Genomic DNA, 25,952 nt, shown 5'->3' on the forward strand with positions numbered 1-25,952 from the left:
ACTGGAGAAGGAAGGAGGAGGGGAGAAGAACAGAAGTCTCTCATGAGAATTGGCTCAAAGAGGAAATAATATACACACTCAGTATGGATATAGAAATCTATCCTGACCCTGCAGAAAAGTAGGAGGGGAAGGTAATATGGGAAGGGAGAGGATGACAGAAGAGAGGGCATACTAAGGGAAAGGGTGGTCAGTAGCAAAATACTTTTGAGAAGGATCAAGGTAAAAGGAGAGAGAGAATAGAATAAACAATGAGGGAAATACAAACAGCATGGGAAAACGAATTCTGAAGCAAGTTTCTCTGATGAAAACCTCATTTCTCAAATGTATACAGACTTGAGTGAAATTTCTTTTACTTTATTTTATTTTTGCTGAGGTAATTGGGGTTAAGTGACTTGCCCACAAACACATAGCTAGGAAGTGTTAAGTGTCCGAGGCCAGATTTGAACTCAGCTCTTCCTGCTTTCAGGGCTGGTGCTCTCCACTGTACCACCTAACTGTCCTGTGAAATTTATTTTAAAAGGAAAAAAAAAGTCATTCTCCAAATGATAAATGATCAAAAGATATGAACTATGTCCAAAGGAGTGTATAAAAGGTAAAAAATCATGCATATCCTTCAACCTAACATTACCACTACTAGGCATGAATTCTAACTTATGCAAAAATATTTATAGCAGCTTTCCTCTCAGGGCAAAAAACTGGAAAATGGGGGAATGCCCATCAATTGAGGAATGCTGAATAAATGATAGTATGTAATTATGGTGGAATATTACTCTTCTATGAAAAATGATGAGCAGGATGTTCTCAAAAAACTGTGAAAAGTCCTCCAAGAACTCAAGCAAAGTGAAAAATAATAGCAATGTTGTGGGATGATTAGCTGTGAATGTCTTTGCTATTCTCAGCCATACAATGATCCCTGACTACTCTGAAGAACTTCTGATGAAAAATGCTATCCATACCCAGAGAAAGAATTGATTATGTCTGAATACAGATTGATGTATACTCTTTTTTTTAAACCTTATTTTTCTTGAGGAGGAGGGGGAAATCTTGCTTTCTTTTACAACAAGACTTAATGGAAGGTGAGGAGAAGGGGAGTGAATCTGGAACTCAAAGTTTTAATAAGCAAATGAAAAAAATTAATGTCTAAGTGGAGAAAATTAAAATTCTAAAATATTAAAAGAAAAAAGAATGTTTAAAATTGTTTTTCATGTACTGGGGGAAATAAAACATTACAATTTTTAAAAGGAAAAAAAATTAATTCCACGATATCCACCATCAGATAGAGAACTGACAGATTTAGAGTATGGACCGAAGTATATTTTTTCCCTTTATTTTTCTTATTTTTTGCTTTTGGAAACAAGGCTAATGGAGAAATGTTTTGCATAACTTCATGGAAGTTATTTTATTTCTTGTCTTCTCAATGAGTGGGGAAAAAGTTAAGAAGAGGGAGAGAATTTGGAATAGAAAATTAAAAAAAATTTAATTAACTCAACAAGTACAAGATAGGAAAATCCTGGTTGGAGAGTTAGAAGACATGAACGTTTGCATGTACTACAAATTCAGAATGAGTCAACTGTGTGATATGGCAGCCCTTCCTCCTCCCCCCCCCTGAAAATCACATTCAATCAGATACATTAAGAAACACATAGCTTCCAGAAACAAGGAAACAATTCTACTACTGGATTCTGGAACATTCAGAAAATATCTGTCCTGGATACTACCTTGTAAGAACCATTGATAAATGGAAGAGTTTCCAGAGTAAAGCAATCAGATTAACTAAGGATCTCACACTGATACCATATAAGCAATAGAAAGAGAAGTTAACCATTAAAAGAAAATATTTAAAGGAATTAAAGTAGATAATGAGGAAACCAAATTTGCACTCTTTGCAGATGAGATGGTATGCTTAGAGAACCCCAGAGAATCAACTAAAAGACTATCAGAAGTAATCCACAACTATAGCAAAGTTCCGGGATACAAAATAAATCCATCAGCATTCATATGCATCTCTAATAAAATCCAACAGCAAGAGATACAAAGAGAAATTCCATGTCGACAGAATAAAATGTTTGGGAATCTATCTGCTAAAGGAAGGTCAGGAACTATATAAGCAAAACTACAAAACACTATCTGCTAAGGGAAGGTCAGGAACTATATAAGCAAAACTTACAAAACTATATAAGCAAAACAAAAGTCAGAGCTAAACAATTGGAAAAATGTCAAGTACTCTTGGATAGGTAGAGCAAATATAATAAAGATGACAATACTACCTAAATTAATCTATTTATTTAGTGCTATACCAATCAGATTCCCAAGAAACTATTTTACTGACCTAGAAAAATAATAACAAAATTCATCTGGAAGAACAAAAGATCAAGAATTCCAAGGGAATTAATGAAAAGAAAAGCAAATGAAGGTGGCTTAGCTGTACCAGATCTAAAACTAAAGCAGCGGTCATCAAAACCATTTGGTACTGGTTAAGAAATAGAGAAGTTGATCAGTGGAATAGGTTAGGTTCACAGAACTAAACAGTCAATAACTATAGCAATCTAATGTTTTACAAATCCAAAAACCCCAGTTTTTAGAATAAGAATTCGCTTTTGACAAAAACTGCTGGGAAATTAGAAACTAGTATGGCAAAAACTAGGCATTGACCCAAACCTAATACTGTATACCAAGATAAGGTTGAAATGGGTTCATGATCTAGACATAAAGAATGATATTATAAACAAATTAGAAGAACATAGGATAGTTTACCTCTCAGACCAGTGGAGGAGGAAGAATTTGTGACCAAAGAAGAACTAGCTATCTCTATTGATCACAAAATAGATAATTTTGATTATATTAAGTTTAAAAGTTTTGTATAAATAAAACTAATGTAAACAAGATTAGAAGGGAAGCAATAAACTGGGAAAACATTTTTACAGTCAAAGGTTCTGATAAAGACCTCATTTCTAAAATATATAGAGAATTGACTAAATTTTATAATAGTTTAACCCATTCTCCAACTGATAAGTGGTCAAAGAAAATGAACAGACAATTTTCAGATAAAGAAACTGAAACTATTGTAGTCACATGAAAAGGTGCTCCAAATCACTATTGACCAGAGAAATGCAAATTAAGACAACTCTGAGATGCCACTACACACCTGTCAGATTGGCTAAGATGACAGGAAATGATAATGACGAATATTGGAGGGGATGTGGGAAAACTAGGACACTGATACATTGTTGGTGGAATTGTGAATGGATTCAACCATTCTGGAGAGCAATCTGGAATTATGCTCAAAAAGTTATCAAACTGTGCATATCCTTTAATCTATTGGGATTATATCCCAAAGAGATCTTAAAGGAGGGAAAAGGACCCACATGTACAAAATGTTTGTGGCAGCCCTCTTTGTAGTGGCAAGAAACTGGAAACTGAGTGGATACTCATCAACTGGAGAATGGAATATTATTATTCTATAAGAAATGACCAACAGGACGATTTCCGAGAAGCCTGTAGAGACTTACATGAACTGAGTAGAACCAGGAGATCATCATACACAGCAACAACAAGATTATATGATGATCAATTCTGATGGACGTGGCTCTTTTCAACAATGAAATGATTCAAACCAGTTTCATTTGCTCAGTGATGAAGAGAGCCATCTACACCCGGAGAGAGAACCGTGGGAACTGACTGTGGAACACAGCATAGCATTCTCACTTTCTCTGTTATTTGCTTGCATTTTGTTTGCTTTCTGTTTTTCTTTTCCTTCCTTTTTGATCTTATTTTTGCAGCATTATAAATGTATAAATATATATACATATATTAGATTTAAGATGTATTTTAACATATTTAACATGTATTGGACTTCCTGCCAGCCAAGGGAGGGATGAGAGTAAAGAAGAGAAAGTTTGGAACAAAAGGTTTTACAAGGGCCAATGCTGGAAAAATTACCCATGCACATGCTTTGCAAATTAATTAATTGATTTTAAAAATACTCCTATTGGGTTTTCTTATCTATTCTGAGTATTTGGTTGCCCTTAAAAAACAGACATAGCATTTTTATCTTGGTTTTTTTTTTCTTTCAGGCCACTGTACGTTCTCCTGGAGAGATGTGATGTGGTCTATTAAAAAGAGGCTAGCCTGGGAGTCAAGAAGACATGAGTTTAAGTTCTGTCTTTCATACACAGTAGCTCTGTGACAGATATTAGATAATTAAGTCCTAAGTACCTGAGATAGCTCAATGACTATGGTTAAAAACAAGGTGCTACATCTGGCTTTGGAATCAGGAAGACATGAGTTTGACCTCACATACAATAGCCATATGAAGCTGGGTAGGCAAAATTCTTACCATCTAATCATGTAGACTAATCTGCAAAGTCTTAGAAGTTTCTAAAGTGTAAACTTGCATTTCTTGAGGGAATTTGCTCATCTAAGAATTCTCTTTAGAAATGAAATCTCCCTTCTAGTTCTATCCTTATCTTAATTACAAAAGTTTCTTGAATACTTGAAAACAAATTAGTAATACATACATATGTGAAATATTTGTTCAGTCAACAGGAGGTATGATTACTTATCATCCTGAGTCATGCTGCATATTTTGTTGGAGTTAAATAAAGATCAAAATAACTAAAAAAAAAAAAAAAAACAAGGTGCTAATCTACTAAAATGTACATGGAGGGATTTTCCCTTACTGATGAAATCTTGAAAGTCTAAGCCAAAAAATATACAAATAAAAAAACTTTCCTGGAGATATTATGTTCATGATTCCAACTGATTTAGGAGACAATGCAAAGAGTAGAATTAAAGTAAGTTTTGCAAAATAACAATTCAACCTAAATTAGTCTACTTGTCCAGTGCCATATCAAACTGCCAAAAAACCGTTTTATAGAATTAGAAAAAATATTAACAAAATTCATCTACAATAACAAAAGGTCAAGAATATCAAGGGAATTAACAACAATAACAAAAATACAAAGGACAGTGGCCTCATGTACCAAACTTAAAACTATTAGTCATCAAAATCATATGATACAAATAGTAATGGATCAATTAAATAGATCAGATAAACATGACACAATAATCAATAACTATAATAATCTAGTGTTTGATAAACCCAAAACTCCAGTTTCTGAGACAAATAAGTATTCACTATTTCACAAAAACTACTGGGAAAAAAGGAAAATAATATGTCAGAAACTCAGCATAGACCTACATCTCACACTCCATACCAAAATAAAGTCAAAACAAGTATATGCTTTAAATGTAATGGGTGATATTTTAAGCAAATTAGGAGAGCAAAGGATAGTTTACCTATCAGATCTTTGAGAAGGGAGCACTGTATGGTCAAAGAAGAACTAGAGAACATTTTGAAATGCAAAATGGATAACTCTGCTTGCATTAAATTAAAGTTTTTGTACAAACAAAACCAATGCAACAAAGATTAGAAAAAAAGCAAAAAAATGTTTGTGGCAGCCCTTTTTGCAGTGGAAAGAAACTGGAAACTGAATGGATGTTCCATCAACTGGAGAATGGCTGAATAAATTATGGTATATGAATGTTATGGAATATTATTGTTCTGTAAGAAACAACCAACAGGATGATTTCAGAGAGACTTGGAGAGATTTATATTTACTGAGCAGACTTATATATGAACTTACATGAAATGAGCAGAACCAGCAGATCATTATACATAGCAACAAGAAGACTATACAATGATCAGTTCTGATAGACGTGGTTCTCTTCAACAATGAGATGATTCAAACCAGTTCCAATTGTTCAGTGATGAAGAGAGCCCATCTACACCCACAGAGAGGACCATGAAAACTGATTGTGGACCACAACATAGAATTTTCACTCTTTTTATTGTTGTTTGCTTTAATTTTGTTTTCTTTCTCAGGTTCCCCCCCCCCCCATCTCAATCTGATTTTTCTTGTGCAGCAAGATAACTGTATAAATATGTATACATGTACTGGATTTAACATATATTTTAACATATTTAACATGTATTGGACTACCTGCCATCTAGGGGAAGAGTGGGAGGAAGGAAGAGAAAATTTGGAATATAAAGTTTTGCAAAAGTCAGTGTTGAAAAATTACCCATGCATTTGTTTTGTAAATAAAAAGCTTTAATAAAATAAAAAAAATAAAAAAGCAGAAAGCTGGAGAAAATTTTTTACAGCCAGTTTTTTTGATAAAGGCCTCATTTCTAAAACATGTAAAAAACTGGGTCAAATTTATAAGAATACAAGTCATTTCCCAATTGATAAATGATCAAAGTATATGAACAGAACAGACAATTTTCAATGAAGAAATTAAAACCATCTGCTCTAAATCACTATTGATTAGAGAAATGCAAATTAAAACAACTCTGAGGTACTACCTCACACCTCTCAGATTGGTTAAGATTATAGAAAAAGATAATGAAGAATTTTGGAGTGGTAAAGGAAAACAATGGGGCATTGTTGGTAGAGTTGTGAACTGATTCAACCATTCTGGAGAGCAATTTGAAACAAAGCCCAAAGGACTAGAGAACTGGTCCAACAGTGCCACTACTGGGTCTATATCCCAAAGAAATCATAAAGAGAGAAAATGAGCAAAAATTTTGTAGCAGGTCTTTTTATGGTAGCAAAGAATTAGAAAAATAAACAGATGTCCATCACTTGGGGAATGGCTGAATAAGCTATGGTATATGAAAGCAATGGAATATTATTGTTCTGTAAAAAACGATGAATAGATTATAATTTTAAAAAGGCCTGAAAAGATTTACATGAATTGATACTGAGCAAAACAAGCAGAACCAAGAAAACATTGTATAAAGCAACAGCAAGTTTATGAGATGATCAACTATGATAGACTTGATTCCTCTCAGTGACTGAGTGATTCAAGGCAATGTCAATAAACTTTCGACCGAAAATGCCTTCCTCAGCCACAGAGAGAAATATGGAAACTAAATGTAAATTAATACATGTTAAGTTCACTTTTATTTTCTTTTTCTTGTTTTTTTTCTCATGGTTTTTTTCCTTTATTCTAATTTTTCTCTCCCAATATGATTCATAAGGAAATGTTTAAAAAAAAAAAAAAAAAAAGGAAAAATAATTTTTTAAAAAATAAAATAAATTAAGTTTTGCAATATTATATCTAAGAGAAAGGACATAAAAGTTATCACCAAGGATATGTAGAACTAGAAGAAGGCAATTCATCTAGTAGAAGTAAATGATAATAAGATATAGACAAGCTAATGTAATGTTCAGACTACCTTTCTGGAATTAAGGAGTATAGGAGGCAGAAGAGCCAACAGCAGGATGGTCAAAAACAGAATGTCCCATTTCCAGTCCTTCTCAGCCCTTAAATACCTTAGTATAATTATATCATTACAGCACACTGAATATGTGTGAACTAGAGAACCATTATATCACCATACTAATTACTAAGTATATATGTGAACTAGAGAATCATCAACTCATCAATTCTACTGAGTTAACACCTTGTTTCAAGTATACTTTTCCAGAGTTCCAGCCCTCTATAAGCTAACAGTGCTGAGTCCCTACAAAATGTTATAAGTATTTCTACAGAGACATGGACAAGAATTACATAGGATGAAAAGATGTAGTGGAAAGAAGAGCCATGTTGAATCATGGATTCATCCAAATAAATTCTGACGAGAAATACAGTAAGCCAAAATAAACTAAATTGAACACTAAAATGAAAAAATGAAAAAGTTTACCTGCATTTTTGAGGTCGAACCAGATGGGCAAGTTCAGCAAACCTCCAAAGGGCAGCTCTCAGGCTGCGAGAAGCACCATTCTATGAAATTTAACAAGTAAAATATAGATTACAAATTAGTGGCAACTATCAAATTAAATATATACAAATATGTTTTAATTTCTAGTTTTTCCTTTTGGTCAAAGCTCTTCTTTCTACATATGAGTCCACATATTTGTAGGAATTCTTGATTTTAATCTCTCCAAAAAAAACCACAGCCTTACCTTTTTTATTTCCTTGTAGAGTTCTAACTGTAACCTGGGAAGATTGGATTCCATCAAAGCCTAAAAAAAATAAAAGAAATAACATTTAAACTACATATAGAAGATGGGTTTTATTAACTGCTACAGAGAACACAACTAAAAAGATAATTAAAAGGGTTAATCTTTTTCATGAAAGAAACAACAAATATTTAAGGAACAATTTAGAAAAAAATAAGAGTAAACAGATATTTGCCAAACTATCACAAAATCATCTATGTAAGTGAAAGATGAAAAAGGAAAAAAAACATTCTCTTTTTATTAGTTAAACCAGATATACTTCATGTCATTCTCACATGAAATATATACTGCAAAACAATTCTAAAGGTCCTATAGTAAGCTTCAGCACAAGACATAACTGGGAACTGGATAGTAATAGCAGAATATGAGATATTTCCATCTTCCCATTCAAAACCAGCATCCAAAGAAATCACTAAGATGGTATTCAGTTGCAAGACATGATGCTTGTTTGGAAAAGCAATTAGTCTTAACTGAGAATTTCAAATTATGTCAACAAAATTGTTTAACAGTAGCAAAGGTATATCAATTTGCTCATAATTCTCTCTGAACCTTTATGTCATTGCAAATATATTTAAAAATTAAATTAGTTTATAAGAAGAGATAACTTAAAATTCAATATGAAGTATCGAAGGATTTCAAATTCAATTTTTTTTGCAGAAATTCAAAGACACATTGTTATCACCAAGAGCAAAATGGTAGTAGTAAACAAAATTAGAAAGATCAAAACAAGGAAATGAGATCCATTAAATAAATTATATAATAGTATCAATTCCATATGAACAACATCATATTTGTATCTGGGTCAATCAACCTAAAAAATACAACAAATACAATAACATCTGTTTGAAATAACATAAGGGCATTCTGTCTCAATCACCCTTTTGAAAAATGTTATGGAAGGTAAATTACCACCCAATAATTCACTGTGCCTACAATATCCTGATAAATGGCATCAATATGGCATACCCAAGGCAAACAAAATCAACAAAAAAAATTAGGAATTGTCTCATTTATCTATTTTTAAGAATTCTTGATTATGTGGACTTCAAGAACATATAAACACATTACAAAGAGTTCTTACTTTTATAACTTTATTGAGACATTCATCAGCTACCATTCTGACATCTGATTCTGCATCATCACTGCACAGAAGAAAGAGTTCCATAGCAATGCCTAAAAGTTTCTGAAATTCTGGAGAATTTCTAAATAAAAGAAGAAAAAAATGTAGTTGTAAGTCATATTGATTAAAAAATAAAAAATAGTGCCTAAAGAAACAAACTCAGAAACTTCAAATCCAAATATTTAATATTCCCTCATAACAGACTCCTTTTAACTTTATCTATAATATTCCTAAAAAGTTGGAAAATCAGAATTTCCTAACATGATCATTTTATTCCTTGTTTTTAAACAATATTTATTTTAGTAAGTTCTTAGTAAGATTATGAGCAAATCTATCCATACATAATTGCTTCAAAATTCAATGAGGAAAGAAGCACTATTATTGACTCGCAAAAATAGCAATTTATTTAAATCTGAAAACTTTATTTGATTATATATTTGGATGAACCTAACTGGCTACCTGAAACGATTTCCTAAATATGTAGAAAGGGGCTTTTTTGCATGTCGAATGTGAATAAAATTATGCCCCCTAAAAAATGACGAAACCTGATGAAATACCAAAATCAGATTATGTCATAATGGCTGCCTCAAATTCTAAGTATACTCTAAGAAAGAAAGAATTATTTCCCTTTAAATCTTGGCAGTAACCACAGCTCAATCATGCCCTACCAAAAGTAGCAAAAGAAGCTATAGTGATTTTTTTTTTTAAATTGGGGAGAAGAGAGGAAAGATATGATTCCAAAATCTTTCCAGCAAAGCTGGAAAAATTCATAACTCTATTTGTATTCATTAGTGTGTCTATCTTAACACAATTCTCCCAAATTTACATATTCATCTTTGTCAATCTGATGAATAATAAAATGAAACTTCAACTGTACTTTTTACTTTTCTTATTATTAGTGACTTGGAATATTCTTTCATGGAGTTGTTGAAAGCTTCCATTTCTTTTTTTAAATATTGCCCAAGTCATATCTTAACTACCATATCTTTTTACATTTGTTTATACTTATTTTCTTTTTACCTATCATGCACATACTCAATGTCTTCATTGTCTCCCTCGTCACAATATAAACTTCTTGCTAGAAGAGATTGCTTCGTTTCTTAGTTGTACTCCTATATATCACAATGCCTAGCATCTAATAGGAATTTAATAAATACAAGGTGCCTGATCTAGGATTGACTTCTGTTCTTATATATTTATATAACTTCCCTATATATTTTTAAAGTTTTAGAAAAGATATTTGCAGAAAAGGTTTTTCTCCTCAACTAAGTGCTTCTCTCCTAATTCTATGTAAATACATTTGGAACTACAACAACAAAAAAGAACTACACTTACCTTTTAAGCTGGCAATAATATTATTAGGCATAAAACCCAAGGAAACAAAAAATAGGGAGAAAGATGCTCTGTCTTTTTTCTTCTCTATCTCTCCATATGTAAGTGCATGTGTGTGTGTGTGTGTGTGTGTGTGTGTGTGTGTGTATAAAAACATAAATAACAAAATAATTTTGTAGAAGCCAAGAACTAGAGTAGGTGCTCAACGTTGGGCAGTGGTTGAACAAAATGTGACACATTAACGTAATGAAATATAATTTGATTATAAGAAATGACATACCAAGAATTCAGAGAAGCTGATATATTAAAATCTCTATTCTAAATTTATTCTGTAGGAGAAGATGTGTGGGCTGCAAAACTTCTTATGTCTTAATTTATATACAATTCTAATATCATTGGTTATTTGGTTTCATAGGATTACAACAGGTTGGATGGCATTCAGTCTAACCTTTTCATTTTTCAGATAAGAAAATTAAAATCCAAAAAGGGAAAGTGATCAAATAAGATATCCAAAATCCCTAAAAGTCCTAAAGAGGATTAATGATCACTGAAGATCATTTATTAAAGATACTTATGTGTCAGACATTCTATAAACTATCCAACTCTGATTTTATTCAACTCAGTTTCTCCATTTCTTGATCAGAAGAGAGCTGCTGGCCAGCACAAAGACAGCAGACATTTCCACTCAGTCAGGCCAGAAAAACAAAGAATGATGACCAAGTACAACAACAAGTACAAGTACTATGACAAGTACATCAGATGGACATAAGCCTTCATGAAAAGGTTCAAACCATGTTAAGTGATATTCTATTTTAAAAGGGAAGGGATAATAAGACAACATTTTCAACTAAAACTGATTTTTTAAAAAAGTTAAGTAGAAAAGCACTTAGGGAAATTTCAGTTACATGGAAAATTTACTTGAATAAAATACTGTAGATCAGGGCTTCTTTAACTTTTTCCACTTGAAACTCCTTTTCATCCAGGAAATCTTTACATGACTCTGGGCGCGCACACACACACACACACACATACACACAAATGTATATAAATACATATGAAGTATATGTGTAAATAAAATATACAAATATGTAAAATAGGTATACACATCAAACATTTATTGATAATAAAGCATAATTTTACAATCCCCCACATTTAGTTACAAGACCTCATATGGCGTTGCAAACCACAGTTTCAGAAGCTAGATTGTAAAGATATGTAATCAAAGGAAAGAGAAAAGGTCTCTTTTTGCTCTTAAATTTATCTCATGAATATATCAACTTTAGAAAGATCTTTCTTTAACTTTTAATCCAAAAGCAACTGAAAAGAAAAATATGATGCTGTAATGGGGATTATTACATGTAAACTCTATATTTGATATTAATGACAGGACAGGAAAATAGAAAAAAATAGAAGTCCACCACTGGACTTGGAACTAGAAAACAATTCAAAATCTTGTGTCATCAACAAACTTCAGTTTCAGTTTCTTCACCTTCAAAATGTAGCTAATAATACTTCCATTATCTGTCTTACAGCATTGTTAAAGAATCCCAAGGAATTGTAGGAAAAACTGTCAAATACTATGTGAATTGTCATTACAGTAAAAATTGTAAATTGCATGTTATTCTCACAATGTGTCTATGAACTTGTGATGGAAAATGCCATCTGCCTCCAGAAAGACAACTATGGAGATTGAATGTGGCTTGAAACATAATATTTTCAACATTTCTGTTTGTTTGCTTTTTCTTTCTTGTGTTTTTTTTTTTCCCTTTTTGGTCTGATTTTTCTTGTATAACATGACAAATATGTAAATATGTTTTAAAGTATTGTACATGTTTAACCTAAAAAAAAAAAAAAAAAAGGTAAATAAACAAATAAATAAAACCATATGCCCATGAATGGAAAAGAATTTTCACTAGTAATACTTTATTAGAGAACAAAAGATGCAAGCATGACATATAATGATCTTGCTTCAGGAAGATCTAAATACAAGTCCTGCTTCTGACAAAGAGTTATGAGACTCAGATGTGAGTGCAGCCCAGGGCACTAATGTATATATGAGTGAAAATGGTTTGCATGATAGTAGTTCACCTAACTAAGATGAAATCACAGGCCTCTTGCCTGAAAACAAAGGAAAAGTTGAAACAATCTACCTATCAGGAACAAATATAAACCATCTCAACTCCCAAAAAAGAAACCTATAGAAAAATCTTGGTGTTCCCTTCTACTTTGGAATTTTTAAAAGACAATTTAGCTATTATCATATGAACTTATGTCCCCAATAAATTTCTGCAACTATCTTTAATTTAAAGAATTACAGCATCTACTTGCCTATGGATAACTGGTCAGTCTCATGAAAGTTTGCTAAATGCTTCAGGCTATTATTTTTCAGTGTACTCTTTAATGACCCCAGTTAGAAATAGATTAAAAATAATATTAACCGATAAACTGCTTGCATTTTTGTTTTTCTTCCCGGGTTATTTATACCTTCTGAATTCAATTTTCCCTGTGCAACAAGAAAACTGTTCGGTTCTGCACACATATGTTGTATCTAGGATATACTGCAACCCATTCAACATGTAAAGGACTGCTTGCCATCTGGGGGAAGGGGTGGAGGGAGGGAGGGGAAAAATCGGAACAGAAGTGAATGCAAGGGATAATGCTGTAAAAAATTACCCTGGCATGCGTTCTATCAATAAAAAAGTTATTAAAAATAATAATAATAATAATAATAATAATATTAACCGAAACTTGACCAAAACTTTAAGGCTTGCAAACTGTTACTATATATTAGTCTGAGCTCTAGAACAACTCTAAGGTAGGCAGTATAATTATCTTTATATGCATTTTTACAGATGAAAAACTAGGGCTTGGAGAAGTCAAAGGTGATTCAAGCATGCTCACACAAATAGTGTCCATGGATGAATCTGAACCTCCATGTTCCAGATTTCACATTTAGCAAGTTTCCCAACATGCCATGGGGACTCCTTAGATATTGGGGAGGCAGAAATCCTCCACAAATCAAACCTTCCAAAAAGTCAAACTTAGGACAGCACAGTAGGATGACCCTATAAATTCTGTCAAATCAAGGGAAAATAATGATTAAAAAGACACCACTAGAGCCTTCATATCAATGCACAAAATATCTTTTCATGCTCTAAATTAAGAGAATCTGTAAACCAGAACTAGATAAAACAACTCCCAAACATAAACCTAGAACTCAAAAGTTCAAAGATCCAGACATCTTTTAGTTTCTACAAATTTGGCAAAAGACAATTAAAATAGACTGCCAGACACTTTAAAAGTTCTGCAACTTGAAACATATATATATATATGCATAAATATATGTGTGTATGTAAGTATGTAGGTTTTAGGGGTACGGGTATGTGTATGTGCGTGTGTGCATGTGTGCATGTGTGTATAGAATTATTCTGCAAGGACAACAATTACAGAACCTTCTTTGTTAATGGTTTTATTTCTGTTTCTGTAATGTAAATTCTTGTACATCAGAAAATAGTTCCTCAAGCACAAAAACTAGGGATAAATGACAACTATGCACATAGAAGATAATTTTATTTCACAAGTAATATGTACTATCTAATATGTTATCCTCACAACATTTTTTATAATAGAAAAAGACACAGGTACCTACAATGCCTACCATCACATGAAAGCAATTTGAAATAGAATAAATTTAAATAAGATAACTGAATATCACAATAGTAAAATGATTATACCTGTTTAGTATAAAACGACAAGGAAATAGCAACAAAACTTTTGCCAATGAATACAAGTTGGATTAATGTGAATGCCATCAATGTTTTGAAGGCTTTTTCCTCCCGATGATAAACTCAATTTAAATCTAAGGTCTTGAAGATTTTAAGTTCTTTGGAAGAAACAAAACAGTTTTTGAAAATAAAAGATTAAAAATATATTGTTTTTAATTACCTGAGAGACTGAGCCACTATGTTTTCACATATTGTCAGGCAATGATTAACTCGGTCTTTCTTAGTAGTTGAAAGTTCTTTCTTTCTAAAAAAAAAAAAGAGAGAGAGAGAGAGAGAGAGAAGAAAATAAAATAAAAAAACTTTGTTAGCCACACTGTTTCTCAATACATTTTATTAATTTGAAATTCATTGAACCCAAATTATTTCCAAAGCTCTGAGTTAAGTGCTTCAGTGGGATGATTGATATACAATCATTCAACAAGAATTTAATCAGGCTTTTTACAATGGGCTAAGTACTATGATGAGTTATAGAGATACAAAGAAAAGCAAAAACAGTTCTGGCCTTTAAAGAGCTCACATCATAAATGGGGAGACAATATGCAAATAACTATGTTCATTAAGTAGGAGATGGGATGATCAAACCTACTGGACAAATGATTGTCACAATAAATAGAGGGGTTGTATCAAGGAAAGATTTGAGACAAAGTCCAACTAGAAGACTACTGGTAATCCAGGCAAGAAGTGATGAGGATAGTTGATTGTGCATATAAGAGATGATGTGAATGCAGAACTAAGATTTGACAAGTTAATTTTGCAGGATGAGACCAAGGCTGAGCCTGAGTAACTGGGAAGATAGCAGTGCTCTCAAGAATAACAAAGTTAGGAAGAAGGAAGACCTTGTGCACACTATAATCCTGGCACCCAGGAAAGCTGACCTAATGGTTCCCTGGAACTCTGAAGTTCTCAGCTATAGTGTATTGAATCAATGCAGGATCCCCAATGAATAGCAAGACAGCCCAAGTCAGAAATGAAGCAGGTAAAAGTTTCCATGAAGATCAATACTGTAAGCTGTTTCTATGCTTACATCCTGGGCTTTAAAGATCCAGAGTTTAAAAAACAAATTAAAGCTGGGGATTAGAGGAATGAGAGTAGAAGAAAAAAAAATGAAATGTTTTGGATGTGACTATGAAATGACCATAAGACATCCAGTTCTGTTTGTCCAAAAGGCAACTGATGAGGCAGGACCAAAGTTTAGGAGGAAAGCTAGGACTATAAACATAGATATGGGCATCATCTGCATAGGGATGATAAGTAGACCTAGGGGAGCTGATGAGATCATAAAGCAAGATGTATGAATTAGGGAGAGAATACTCAACAGATTGTTTTGTATTTGCTCCTGAAAGTAACAAGGAGCTACTAGTTTATGGGAAGAAGGATGGCAAGGGGCTAACAGACGGATACTTTAGGGAAATCACTTAAGGGACAAAACAGATGAGAGTGGAGAGAGAACTGAGGCAGGCAGACCTACCAGCAGCTACTACAATAACCCAGGGATAAGGGCTTACACCAGGTGGTGGCAGTATTAGAGAGAAGGGTGCCCTTTCAAGAGAGACTGCAAAGGTGAAATAGATGGGCCTAAGCAAAGGACTGTATCTGGGGATGAAAGACACTAAGAACCCCAGCATGCCATGTGCCTGGCCGTGAGTCTGGGAGAATGATGTGGCCCTTACAGAAATAGCGAAGACAGAAGGAAAAATAACGACTTCCAGACATTTTTAATTTAAGATGTCTATTGGACACCCAATTCAAGACATCTGAAAGGCTTTTAGAGATATGAGACTGGGTTTGTTATCTAGATATAATAATACTCTTATCAAATTAGGAAAGCAAGGAATAGTTCGTCAGATCTTTGAAGGAGAGAAGAATTTATGACTAAACAAAAAATAGAAAATATTATGAAATGCAAAAAGGATAATTTTGATTACATCAAAGTAAAGTTTTTACACAAACAAAACCAGCTAAGATTAGAAGGAAAGGAGAAAACTGAGAAACAATTTTTACATTGAGTCAAACTTAAAAGAATGCAAGCCATTCTCCAATTGATAAATGGTCAAAGGATGCAAACAAAAAATTTTCAGATGAAGAAATTAAAACCATTTCTAGTCATATGAAAAAATGCTCTAAATCACTATTCATGAGAGAAATGCAAATTAAAACAACTCTTAGGTACCACTAAATACCTCTCAGATTGGCTAAAATGACAGAAAAAAATGATAAAGTTTTGTAGGGACTATGGAAAAACTGGGATACTGATACATTGTTGGTAGAGTTGTGAAATTATCCAACTGTTCTGGAGAGCAATTTGGAACAATGTCTAAAGGACTATCAAACTGTGCATACCCTTTGATCCAGGAGTGTCTCTACTGGGCTTATATCCCAAAGAGATCTTATGTGAGACTGGAGGTCAGCAGAGGATCGGGATGGGACAGGAAGAAACAAGAGTCATAAGCACCAAAATGATAACTCCACAAAAGCAGGTAAGATGCCAAGTGAAAGAGTACAGAATACTACTTACCCTAAGATTCAGGGTTAACAAGGTCTAATGAAGACTGGATAAGGGGGCAAGGAATTCAAGTGTAGGGAACAGTATAGACTTTAAATGATTCACCAAGAGGTCAATACAGAAAAAGGGGGGAGTATATACATAAGACAGGATAAATGACCTGGAAAAGGATTAAGGAATGGAGGACCCAGAGGTCCTGATGAAGATAAAAAATGTTTAGGGGTTTAAGGAATAGGAAAAGTTAAAATGATAAAAGACTATCATCAGATAATGTTATTTTAGAGTTCATGATCACGAAAATACAATACTCGTAAGTTATAAGTTCAAGGATGTGAGAATCTCTGTATGTAGCTAAAATTGATTGACGGTAGTTACATGGGAACTAAGTGGACTGAGGAGCTAGGAAATTAGGGTGGTTGAGAGGGCATAAGTTTGTATGTTGAAGACTCCCCAATACAGAAGCAAAAGCTGAGGTGGAAAATTTGTCAGCAAGGCACTGAATTCACTGAGAAAAGAAGGTGAGTGTTCTGTAGGTGCATAAATAACAACTATCACCCTTAACTGCTTTCTTTTCCTATCAATTTTACTAAATCAAGTTTAGTAAAACTTCGTGGTGCACAATTAGTTGTTTGTTTTGATTTTGGGTTTTTTTTTGCTGAGGCAATTGAAATCAAGTGACTTGTCCAGGGTCACACAGCTAGGAAGTGTTAAGTGTGTGAGGTCCTCCTGACTTCAGAGCTGGTGCTCTATCCACTACACCAACTAGCTGCCCCTTGCACACTTAGTTTCTTTCTTTCTTTTTTTTTTTTTTTGCACACTTAGTTTCAAAAGATATATATATAAGATATCCATTTTTCAGACATAGCCAATGGTGCTATTTGTTGTAAGTTAATAGAACATATGTGTATATTTATAAACATAATATAAACAGTATATGCTTTAAACAACATACAAATCTAAACACACTAGAATATCCAATCTTGTCATCAATGCTGGGTCTGTCATTGCAAAGAAAAGAAGGTTTAATTTAGAGCAAGGATAGGGAACATTCAGGCTGAACAAGGTCCCAAAATCATTTGCTAAGGCAACCTTGGCAAAGATAAGCTGAAAGCTAGGTACAACCATATCCCACAGCTTGAGTTCCATAAGTTGATAATTTTGTGTGGCTCACAAATGATGTTATAAATATCCAAATGGTTCTTGGCAGAAAAAAGATTCCCCAGCCCCTTAGACAAATTAGAGGAATAGGATTGCTTAATTATGAAAAGGACCATTGTTATCTGGATAATAGATGCAAGATAAGGAGCTAAGATTTCTTATTTGGTAAGGCAAATCATTTGAGGCAACTTTTATTTGTATACTATTAATATGACTTGAAAGAATGGCTCCCTACAAATCATATTTGTAAAATTTCACAAAATGAAAAAAGTTGGAGTTGGAAGAGCTGGGTCATCCAGTTCAGCTTGCAACTGAAATACAAATCCATTCAATTAAAAAAACCTAACAAGTGATCATCTAGCCTCTAACTTGAAAATATTCAGGAAATTAGAAGCCACTACTTTTTCAAGTGGCACATTCTCTTACTAGATAGCTAAAATAATTAGAAAACATTTTCCTATATTTAGACAAATCTGACTCCTGAATCTTCACTTATTGTCTGTCCTCTGGGATCATGAAGATCAAATCTAATTTAAACATATTTAAATATATGAAGATAGTAATGTCACCCCTCAGTCTTCTTGTCTCCAGGTTCTAACATTCCCTTACCATCCTGGCTGCCCTCTTCTGGACATGTTCCAACTTGTCAATTTCTTTTCCTAAAAGGTATACCTAGAAATGGACAAAATACTTCAGAAGATGTAAAGCCAGGGAAAAGAATAGTAGGGCTTGCATCGCTTTTATTCATGTGACTGAAAGAAATTCTTTCTATTTATCAATTAATGCAACAAAACTACTGTATACTGAAGTCCCAAATTTAAAAACCAAAAATACCAACAAAACCATTTTCACCATTCCACTAATAATTCAACAAGGCTATTGATTTCTACTTTAAAGCCTGCACTAAAAAAAAAAATTACTTCTATTCTTACAATGTTCAATCATTTTAATAAAAAGCTAAAATTGCAAGTATGCATCCATTTTTCTATCTTGAAACTGATGACCACTGCTTAAAATTTTTCTCTTAATTATTAATTTCCCCCTTCCTCAACTGTTTTGGGAGGATAGCCACTACCATAAATGACACTGTGAGCATCAGAATCAAACAACTCCAGTCTAAACAGATTTTGTAATGTCTTACCCTGAGGCCAAAGAACTTAATTTCAAAAGTGAAATTAAAGAAAAAATGTTTAGGTTGATTAAGACAACTTTCAATGTAATCCTCATCTTTTTATTAAAAGCAGATTTTAGCATGATTTATGATTCTCTCAGCTATGCAAAGAAAAATGAAACATAGCACAAATGTACAAGGTATGGACTATATTAAAAGAAAAAGGTATCAGGAAAAATGTGAAAGTAACAAGAACAGAACGAAAAAAGTCAGAAGTACTACAAAGGTCTGTGTTGATGCTGGCAAAAAACAGTAAAAAACATTACAAAGATTTTTATTTATGAAGATGCTATGGATTTTTCATCAATTCATAAATAATGTAAAAATTTTCTAAAAACACATTATTGATCTAGTAAATTATAAGCATTTTGAGAACAGGAACAATATCTTATTTATATGTGCTAATAAATCTCCAAGTGTCTAACAAAGTAGTAGAAGTCTAAGGAATGCAGTCTTTATGGTCAAACAAAATGAGTAACGATGTGGATGAATGGATTCAGACTCAAAGCCAAGATACCCTCACCTCACACATATATTGACTTAATCCTAGGCAAGTCTTAGAATTGAGAGTAACCTCTCAATGACCCCTACAAAATAAAAATGCCTTAAAACTGCTAAAAGTGAGCAAACTGTTAGGAATAACACAATGAACAAAAGAGAAAGCATCATTCTATCCTATTCAAAGCCATGGATTATATAAGATGCCATTCTAGTTGCCTAATTTCAAAGCTGAAGACATGGGAGATTTAAGGGGAAAAAAAATCATATAAGAATCCTCATGGGGGCAGCAAGGTAGTGCATTAGCCCTGAATTCAGGAGGACCTGAGTTCAAATCTGATCTCAGATACTTAATACTTCCTAGCTGTGTGATCCTGGGCAAGTCACTTAACCCTAATTGCCTCAGCAAAAAAAGAAAAAAAGAATCTCCTGATAAGGAACAAAAAACAGAGACAGATACACTCAATGTGTAAAATCAAGCCCTTCCCTTCAAGTCATTTTTATTCAATGGTACTGCAACATTAAGTTAGCATCAAAAAGTTTTAACAGCAGAAGAGTAAAAAATAGATCTCTAACATTTGAATCACAGGATGTGCTATAGTTAAAAAACCTAGATTACTTGAGACAACAAATGAAAATCCTCCAATTACTTGACTAATATTAGAAGAAATACATTTGTGATAAAGAAGTGTTATGGACCAGAACTCTGAATTTGAAACAAGGATTCTTACAAGGTACTAACTCAGTGGATTTGATAAAGACAACGGTTGGTTAGCATGGTGCTTAATAAGTTCTCTAGTTCAGTACAGGTACTTAGAACTTAATATAGTTTCACAAGATTCACACCTATGATGAGAGAGCATATAAGCTCAGATAAACTCAGCTAGGTTCATTCAGAGGCCAGAGAAGACAGAAGGCTGGAGGCTGAAGCCCAGGCCCTTGGACTATTCATTTCCATCTTCATCAGCATTGTGGGTGGCAGGCTCTCCTCCTTTGCTTCTCCATTGAAACCAAGACTCCAGAAGGCCTCCAGAAAACTAGCCAAGCCCCAAGTGAAGGAGATAGGACTCTGAAGGAGACAATAAAGGATTTGGACTTTAACCCCTGGCTACTCGTGTGGTGATTACTGAACTGAAAGGAAGGCTGCTCCCAGAGATCTCCAGGAAACCCAAACAGAGAACATTACAAGGAAGCATTCCAGCCGAACTGGGACTTTTTCAGAATATAAGTTTTGTTAGAACTTAATTCTTTATTAGAATTCTGTTCCTAGAATCAGAAGACTTAGTTCAAATACAGCCTGAAATACTTACAATTAATCTGTATTTGGTTCAGTTTCCTCAACTTTAAAATAAAGATGATAAGAAGTTAATTCTTTATGTAGGTTAAATATTAGTTCCAATGATTCTGAAGTTCAATATCAACAAAATAAACTACTTGTAATTATATATCTCAACTATACAGAGTAATGATTGTCAGGAAAACACATCGCAATATTCAAACATGATTCAATCCCCTTAATTCAAATTCTGATTTCTATTCAAAGTCCTATTTAGTCACAAATTATAAACGTCTTTAAAGGTAGGACCAAATTTAAAAAAAAACTATTATCAGGATGCAGAGTAGAGTCTATTATATGTGATATAATTAGCATTTCTTGTTTTCTCTCCTGAATAAGATATCCATCTGTCTTAGCTGACCAAAGGCTTTTGAGTGATGATAGATCTCTCTTAATAGACTCTAGGATATTTGGCAGTAGGCAGGTGATGCAATCGGCACAACATTAATTCACAAACAGAAGTATCCACAGGGCCTCACTGAATAGGAGTTGCTATCATTAGAACTTTGTACCTGATATCCTCCCTGACAGCAGCAAACATCTTTGGTGAGCATGGATAGCTCCTTTTTTATGACTCATTTGACATAATCTCTTTTGTATTCTTCAATGAATCTTCTAGGATTCTGACATGTGTATGGAAGTTCATTCCTTATTAGGGGAAAGAGTTTTCTCTACTGAATCAAATGCTTTGTTATAAACAATCAAGAAGCAACAAGCACAGTGTCTTCCCACATCATTGTGAGATCTTATATCTGAAAGTGTAGACTTTTCATTTAATCATGTAACTGAAAAGAATTAATTGGCTGTAAATGTTGTTTAGTCATTTTATTTTTTTTAATTTATTTTTTTTTTTTTTGGTTAGTCATTTTAGTCATGTCCTAACCCCTGTGGTCCACGTGAGGTTTCCTTGCCAAAGATATTGAAGTGGTTTGATATTTCTTCTCCAGCTTATTTACAGAAGAGAAAGCAGAGATAAATAGGTGACCTGCCGAGTCACACAGTCTAAAGACATGAGACCAAATTGAACTCAGGTCTGATTGCTGACTCCACCCTCTATCCATTGCTCCACCTAGCTGCCCTATTTTGTTTAATCAAGTCTGATTCTATGATCCTATTTGGGATTTCTTTAGTAAAGATCCTGATGTAGTTTGCTATTTATTTCCTTCTGCTTATTTTACAGATGAAGAAATTAAGGCAAACAGGGTTAAGTGACCTGCCCAAGGTCATAGCTAGGAAGTGTCTGAGACCAAATTGGAACTCACTAAGAAGTATCTTCCAGTATCTAGGATAGGTGTCTATCCACTGCACCAACCATTTGCAAAAGCCTGGCTATTTCTTTTTCATATCTTCATCAAAGATGGGTGCCCCTAAAGATTCTATATAGATGGGAAGGTAAGAAGATATGTTAGTAATTACTAATATCTTGATTACCTTTTTCCAATAATAATAATTCATTCAAATTGTTTCCAAGTGTTTCATACCTGCCCTCCTTTGGTTATCATTATTACTCACTCACACCTTCAAAATTATATCCCCCCTCTCAGCAGCATAAATCTTCTCTGTATATGAGTGTCTCATTAAGATTACTGTTTCCACCTTTGTTTTCTTTAGTGTTAGTTCTACTTTCTCATGCAGTACATTGGGGATTCTGATATCAGACGCCTATTACTGACAAAAAATAGTTACTCATAGAAGTACTCATAGAAGAACAGGTTTCATCTGTTTCTAGTCCTCCTTTGGGTTTTATTCTTAAATGTTCCCAAGATAATCCATCTTAAATGAATTTTTCATCACTCTCTCCATTTACCTGTTTATCCCTCCACCCGTTCCTTGTTGCTTTGAGGCAGTTATGAGGCAAACTCTTCCCCCATGCCTCTCAAAGAGTTTGCAAACAAATTTACATTCTAAAGCAGTGATATCTTTAGCTGTCATATCTTTAAATTTAGTAAAGAGTTAAAGTTTTTACTGATATTCAAACACTTGAAATAAAAAACTGATTGTGGCCTTCATATGGCCAACCATTGAACAAGAGAAAGGACTAGCCCATAAAACAGGCGTTTTCTAAAAGGGCCTTGATGAATTTTATTTTCAAAGACAGACTTTCAAGAGAAACACAAACACTAAAAAAAAAAAAAAAAAAAAAAAAAATTGAGTTATCAGTTTGTGACTCACAAAAAATGCTGTGGTATCTATAGGTAAGGAATTCAGTTGTGGTCTAGAGAAAGGTAGAACAAACCACTAGCTAGCTGCTTTACCATTGCAAGCCACTTGACCTCTTACAGTCTAAGTTAACTATCTGGAAAATAATATCTCTCAACTAAAGAGAGTTGAACTAGATAATTTCTAGGGTCTCTGATGAATAAAACATTTAAGGATTCTAAGCTTTTTGAACATAGATGGAAATTTCTGTGTTTGTTCTATTGATGGTCTGTGTTTTCAAACAGTAAAAAACATTAAATAAATCCACTGTAATATTGCTGATTTTGCATTTTTACATTCAAAAGCTCTGATAAAGGCCTCATTTCTAAAATATAGAAAGAAATGGCTCAAATTTATAAGAATTCAAGCCCTTCTACAATTGATAAATGGTCAAAGGATATGAACAACAACTTTCAGATGAAGAAATTGAAACTATTTCTAGCCATATGAAAAGGTGTTCTAAATCATTATTAATAAGAGAAATGCAAATTAAAACAAGTTTGAGCTACCACTACATAACTCTCAGATTGGCTAAGATGACAGGAAAAGATAATAATGAATGTTGGAGGGGATGGAGGAAACTGGGACACTAATACAATGTTGGTGGAATTGTGAACAGATCCAACCATTCTGGAGAACAATTTGGAACTATGCTCAAAAAGTTATCAAACTATGCTTACCATTTGATCCAGCAGTGTTTCTGCTGGGCTTATATCCCAGGGAAATCTTATGGGGGAAAAGGAACCCATATGTGCAAGAATATTTGTGGTGGCCCTTTTTATAGTGGCTAGGAACTGGAAATTGAATGGATGCCCATCAATCAGAGAATGGCTGAATAAATTATATAGTATATGAATATTATGGAATATTACTGTTCTGTAAGAAATGACCAACAGGATGATTTCAGAGAGGCCTGGAGAGATTTCCACAAACTGATGCTAAATTAAATGAGCAGAACCAGGAGATCTGCTTCAACAACAATACTATATGATGATCAATTCTGATGGACATGACTCTCTTCAACAATGAGATGATTCAAACCAATTCCAATTGTTCAGGGATGAAGAGAGCCATTTTACACCCAGGGAGAGATCTGTGGGAACTGAATGTGGTTCACAACAGCATTTTCACTCTTTTTGTTACTGTTTGCTGGAATTTTATTTTGCTCCTCTTTTTTTTTTCCTTGCACAGCATGATAATTGTATAAATATGTATGCATATATTGGAACAAATATTTCTACCACATTTAACATATATTGGACTACTTGCCATCTAGGGTAGAGTGTGAAGAAAGGTGGGGGAAATGGGACATGGGATTTTACAAAGGCTAATGTTGAAGAATTGTCCACACATATATTTTAAAAAATAAAAAGCTTTAATTAAAAAAAAAAAAACCTGTTGATTTTATTTCAGTTCCCAGAACTAATATTCAATACCCCTTGGATATGTTGAGTCTTTAAAACATGAATTGACACTCTACAAAAATATTATTATCTGTTCTCAAATAATTTAAATCTATCCATTATAGAAAAACAGCCTTAAGGCAATCTCTTGTACCATATCTAAAGGTTAAAAAAAAAAAATTCACGTTTTGTCAAATTGACAGGAGAAAAGAAAGATGTCCTTTTTAGGTTAGGCTTTCAAATCAAAAAGACATTTTATCTGAACTATTGAATATACAGTAGATAAGGCTTTCTGGTCCATTATTAGACTACTCTGCACTAGAAGATTTTTACTTCCTTTAAGGAAATAGAATAAAGTTTAGAGATGGACTAGGTAGCTTATTAATCAAACTGCAAATGTACACACCAAATTTCCTTTAAAAAAAAAAGTTCTCTTTTTCTAAGGTTTTCTATTCTTTTCAGCCAGCACTCAGCAGGAAAAATTCTAATTTGTATGTAATAATAGGGAGAGAGGGATCACACATCCACACAATACAATATTCAAGAAAGGTCTTTGAAGTACTTTTTTTTTTTTTTTTTTGGGGGGGGGAGAGATGAGGGAGTAGACAGTCAGGGTTTATTGACTTGGCCAGAGCCAAACAATAGTAAACTCAGTTCCTCCTGATATGCTTCTTTCTAAAAAGACTGCCATTATGACACTAGCCACATCATGTCCAAAAATAAATGGTTTATGAAATACAAATTGAAAGGAAAAAGATAGTATGTTAAAATATATTTAACTAGTATAAATATAAACCACAATTTCCCCAAATCTTACTCATAAAATATCTGAGAACAGCCTAAAACCACCTTCTTCTTAGTACCATGTCCTAAACCCCACTAGTCTCCTCAGAAGCAGAAGTAACAACGGTTTTTCCAGTTTCCAACATCTCTCCTTCCCCTTATCACCAAGACACAGGAGTGTGTAACAAGCATGTGAAAAGGGAAATCAGCCTCCCCAGAGTTTGTTCAGACTCTGCTTTCCACTTGGAACAAAGCATGTTTCTCACAGAAGTGATTGCCAGTAGACCAGCCATAAAATTAAAAAAAAAAAAAAATAGCCACTGATGGAAGATTTCAGTCAAAAGAAATTTCTAAATTTTTTCAATTTAGTTAAGGGAGTGAGAAAGGAGGGGAAAGCAAGTAAATATGCCTGATCTACATTGGCCTCTTTCTTCCTCAGTTTAAAATAATGGGATCACAGATTAAGAGTAGGAAGAGACTTTAAAGATCATCTAAATCCATTAGTTTCTTTTTTTAATCACACTCCCAATCTGTATTTACCTATTCATAAGTTTTTTTTTATATATATATACACACACACACACACACACACACACACACACACACACATATACTAAATTAATACTTGTATAAA

At 33.4% G+C, this 25,952-nt stretch overlaps 1 protein-coding gene across 1 annotated transcript in view; it reads right to left on the minus strand.

Moving 5' to 3' along the window:
• Nucleotides 1–25,952, minus strand: part of HTT (huntingtin) — a 214,398-nt gene that overhangs the window by 177,560 nt on the left and 10,886 nt on the right. Inside the window, exons 2-5 of the mRNA XM_051965781.1 lie at nt 14,428–14,511; nt 9,112–9,232; nt 7,974–8,033; nt 7,712–7,791 (exon numbers count right to left, since the gene is read on the minus strand). Coding sequence (XP_051821741.1) covers nt 7,712–7,791; nt 7,974–8,033; nt 9,112–9,232; nt 14,428–14,511 — 345 coding nt within the window. The remainder of the gene's footprint in view (nt 1–7,711; nt 7,792–7,973; nt 8,034–9,111; nt 9,233–14,427; nt 14,512–25,952) is intronic.

The sequence above is a fragment of the Antechinus flavipes genome, chromosome 6 (genome assembly GCF_016432865.1).
Source record: "Antechinus flavipes isolate AdamAnt ecotype Samford, QLD, Australia chromosome 6, AdamAnt_v2, whole genome shotgun sequence".
In the NCBI taxonomy this organism is placed as follows: Eukaryota; Metazoa; Chordata; class Mammalia; order Dasyuromorphia; family Dasyuridae; genus Antechinus; species Antechinus flavipes.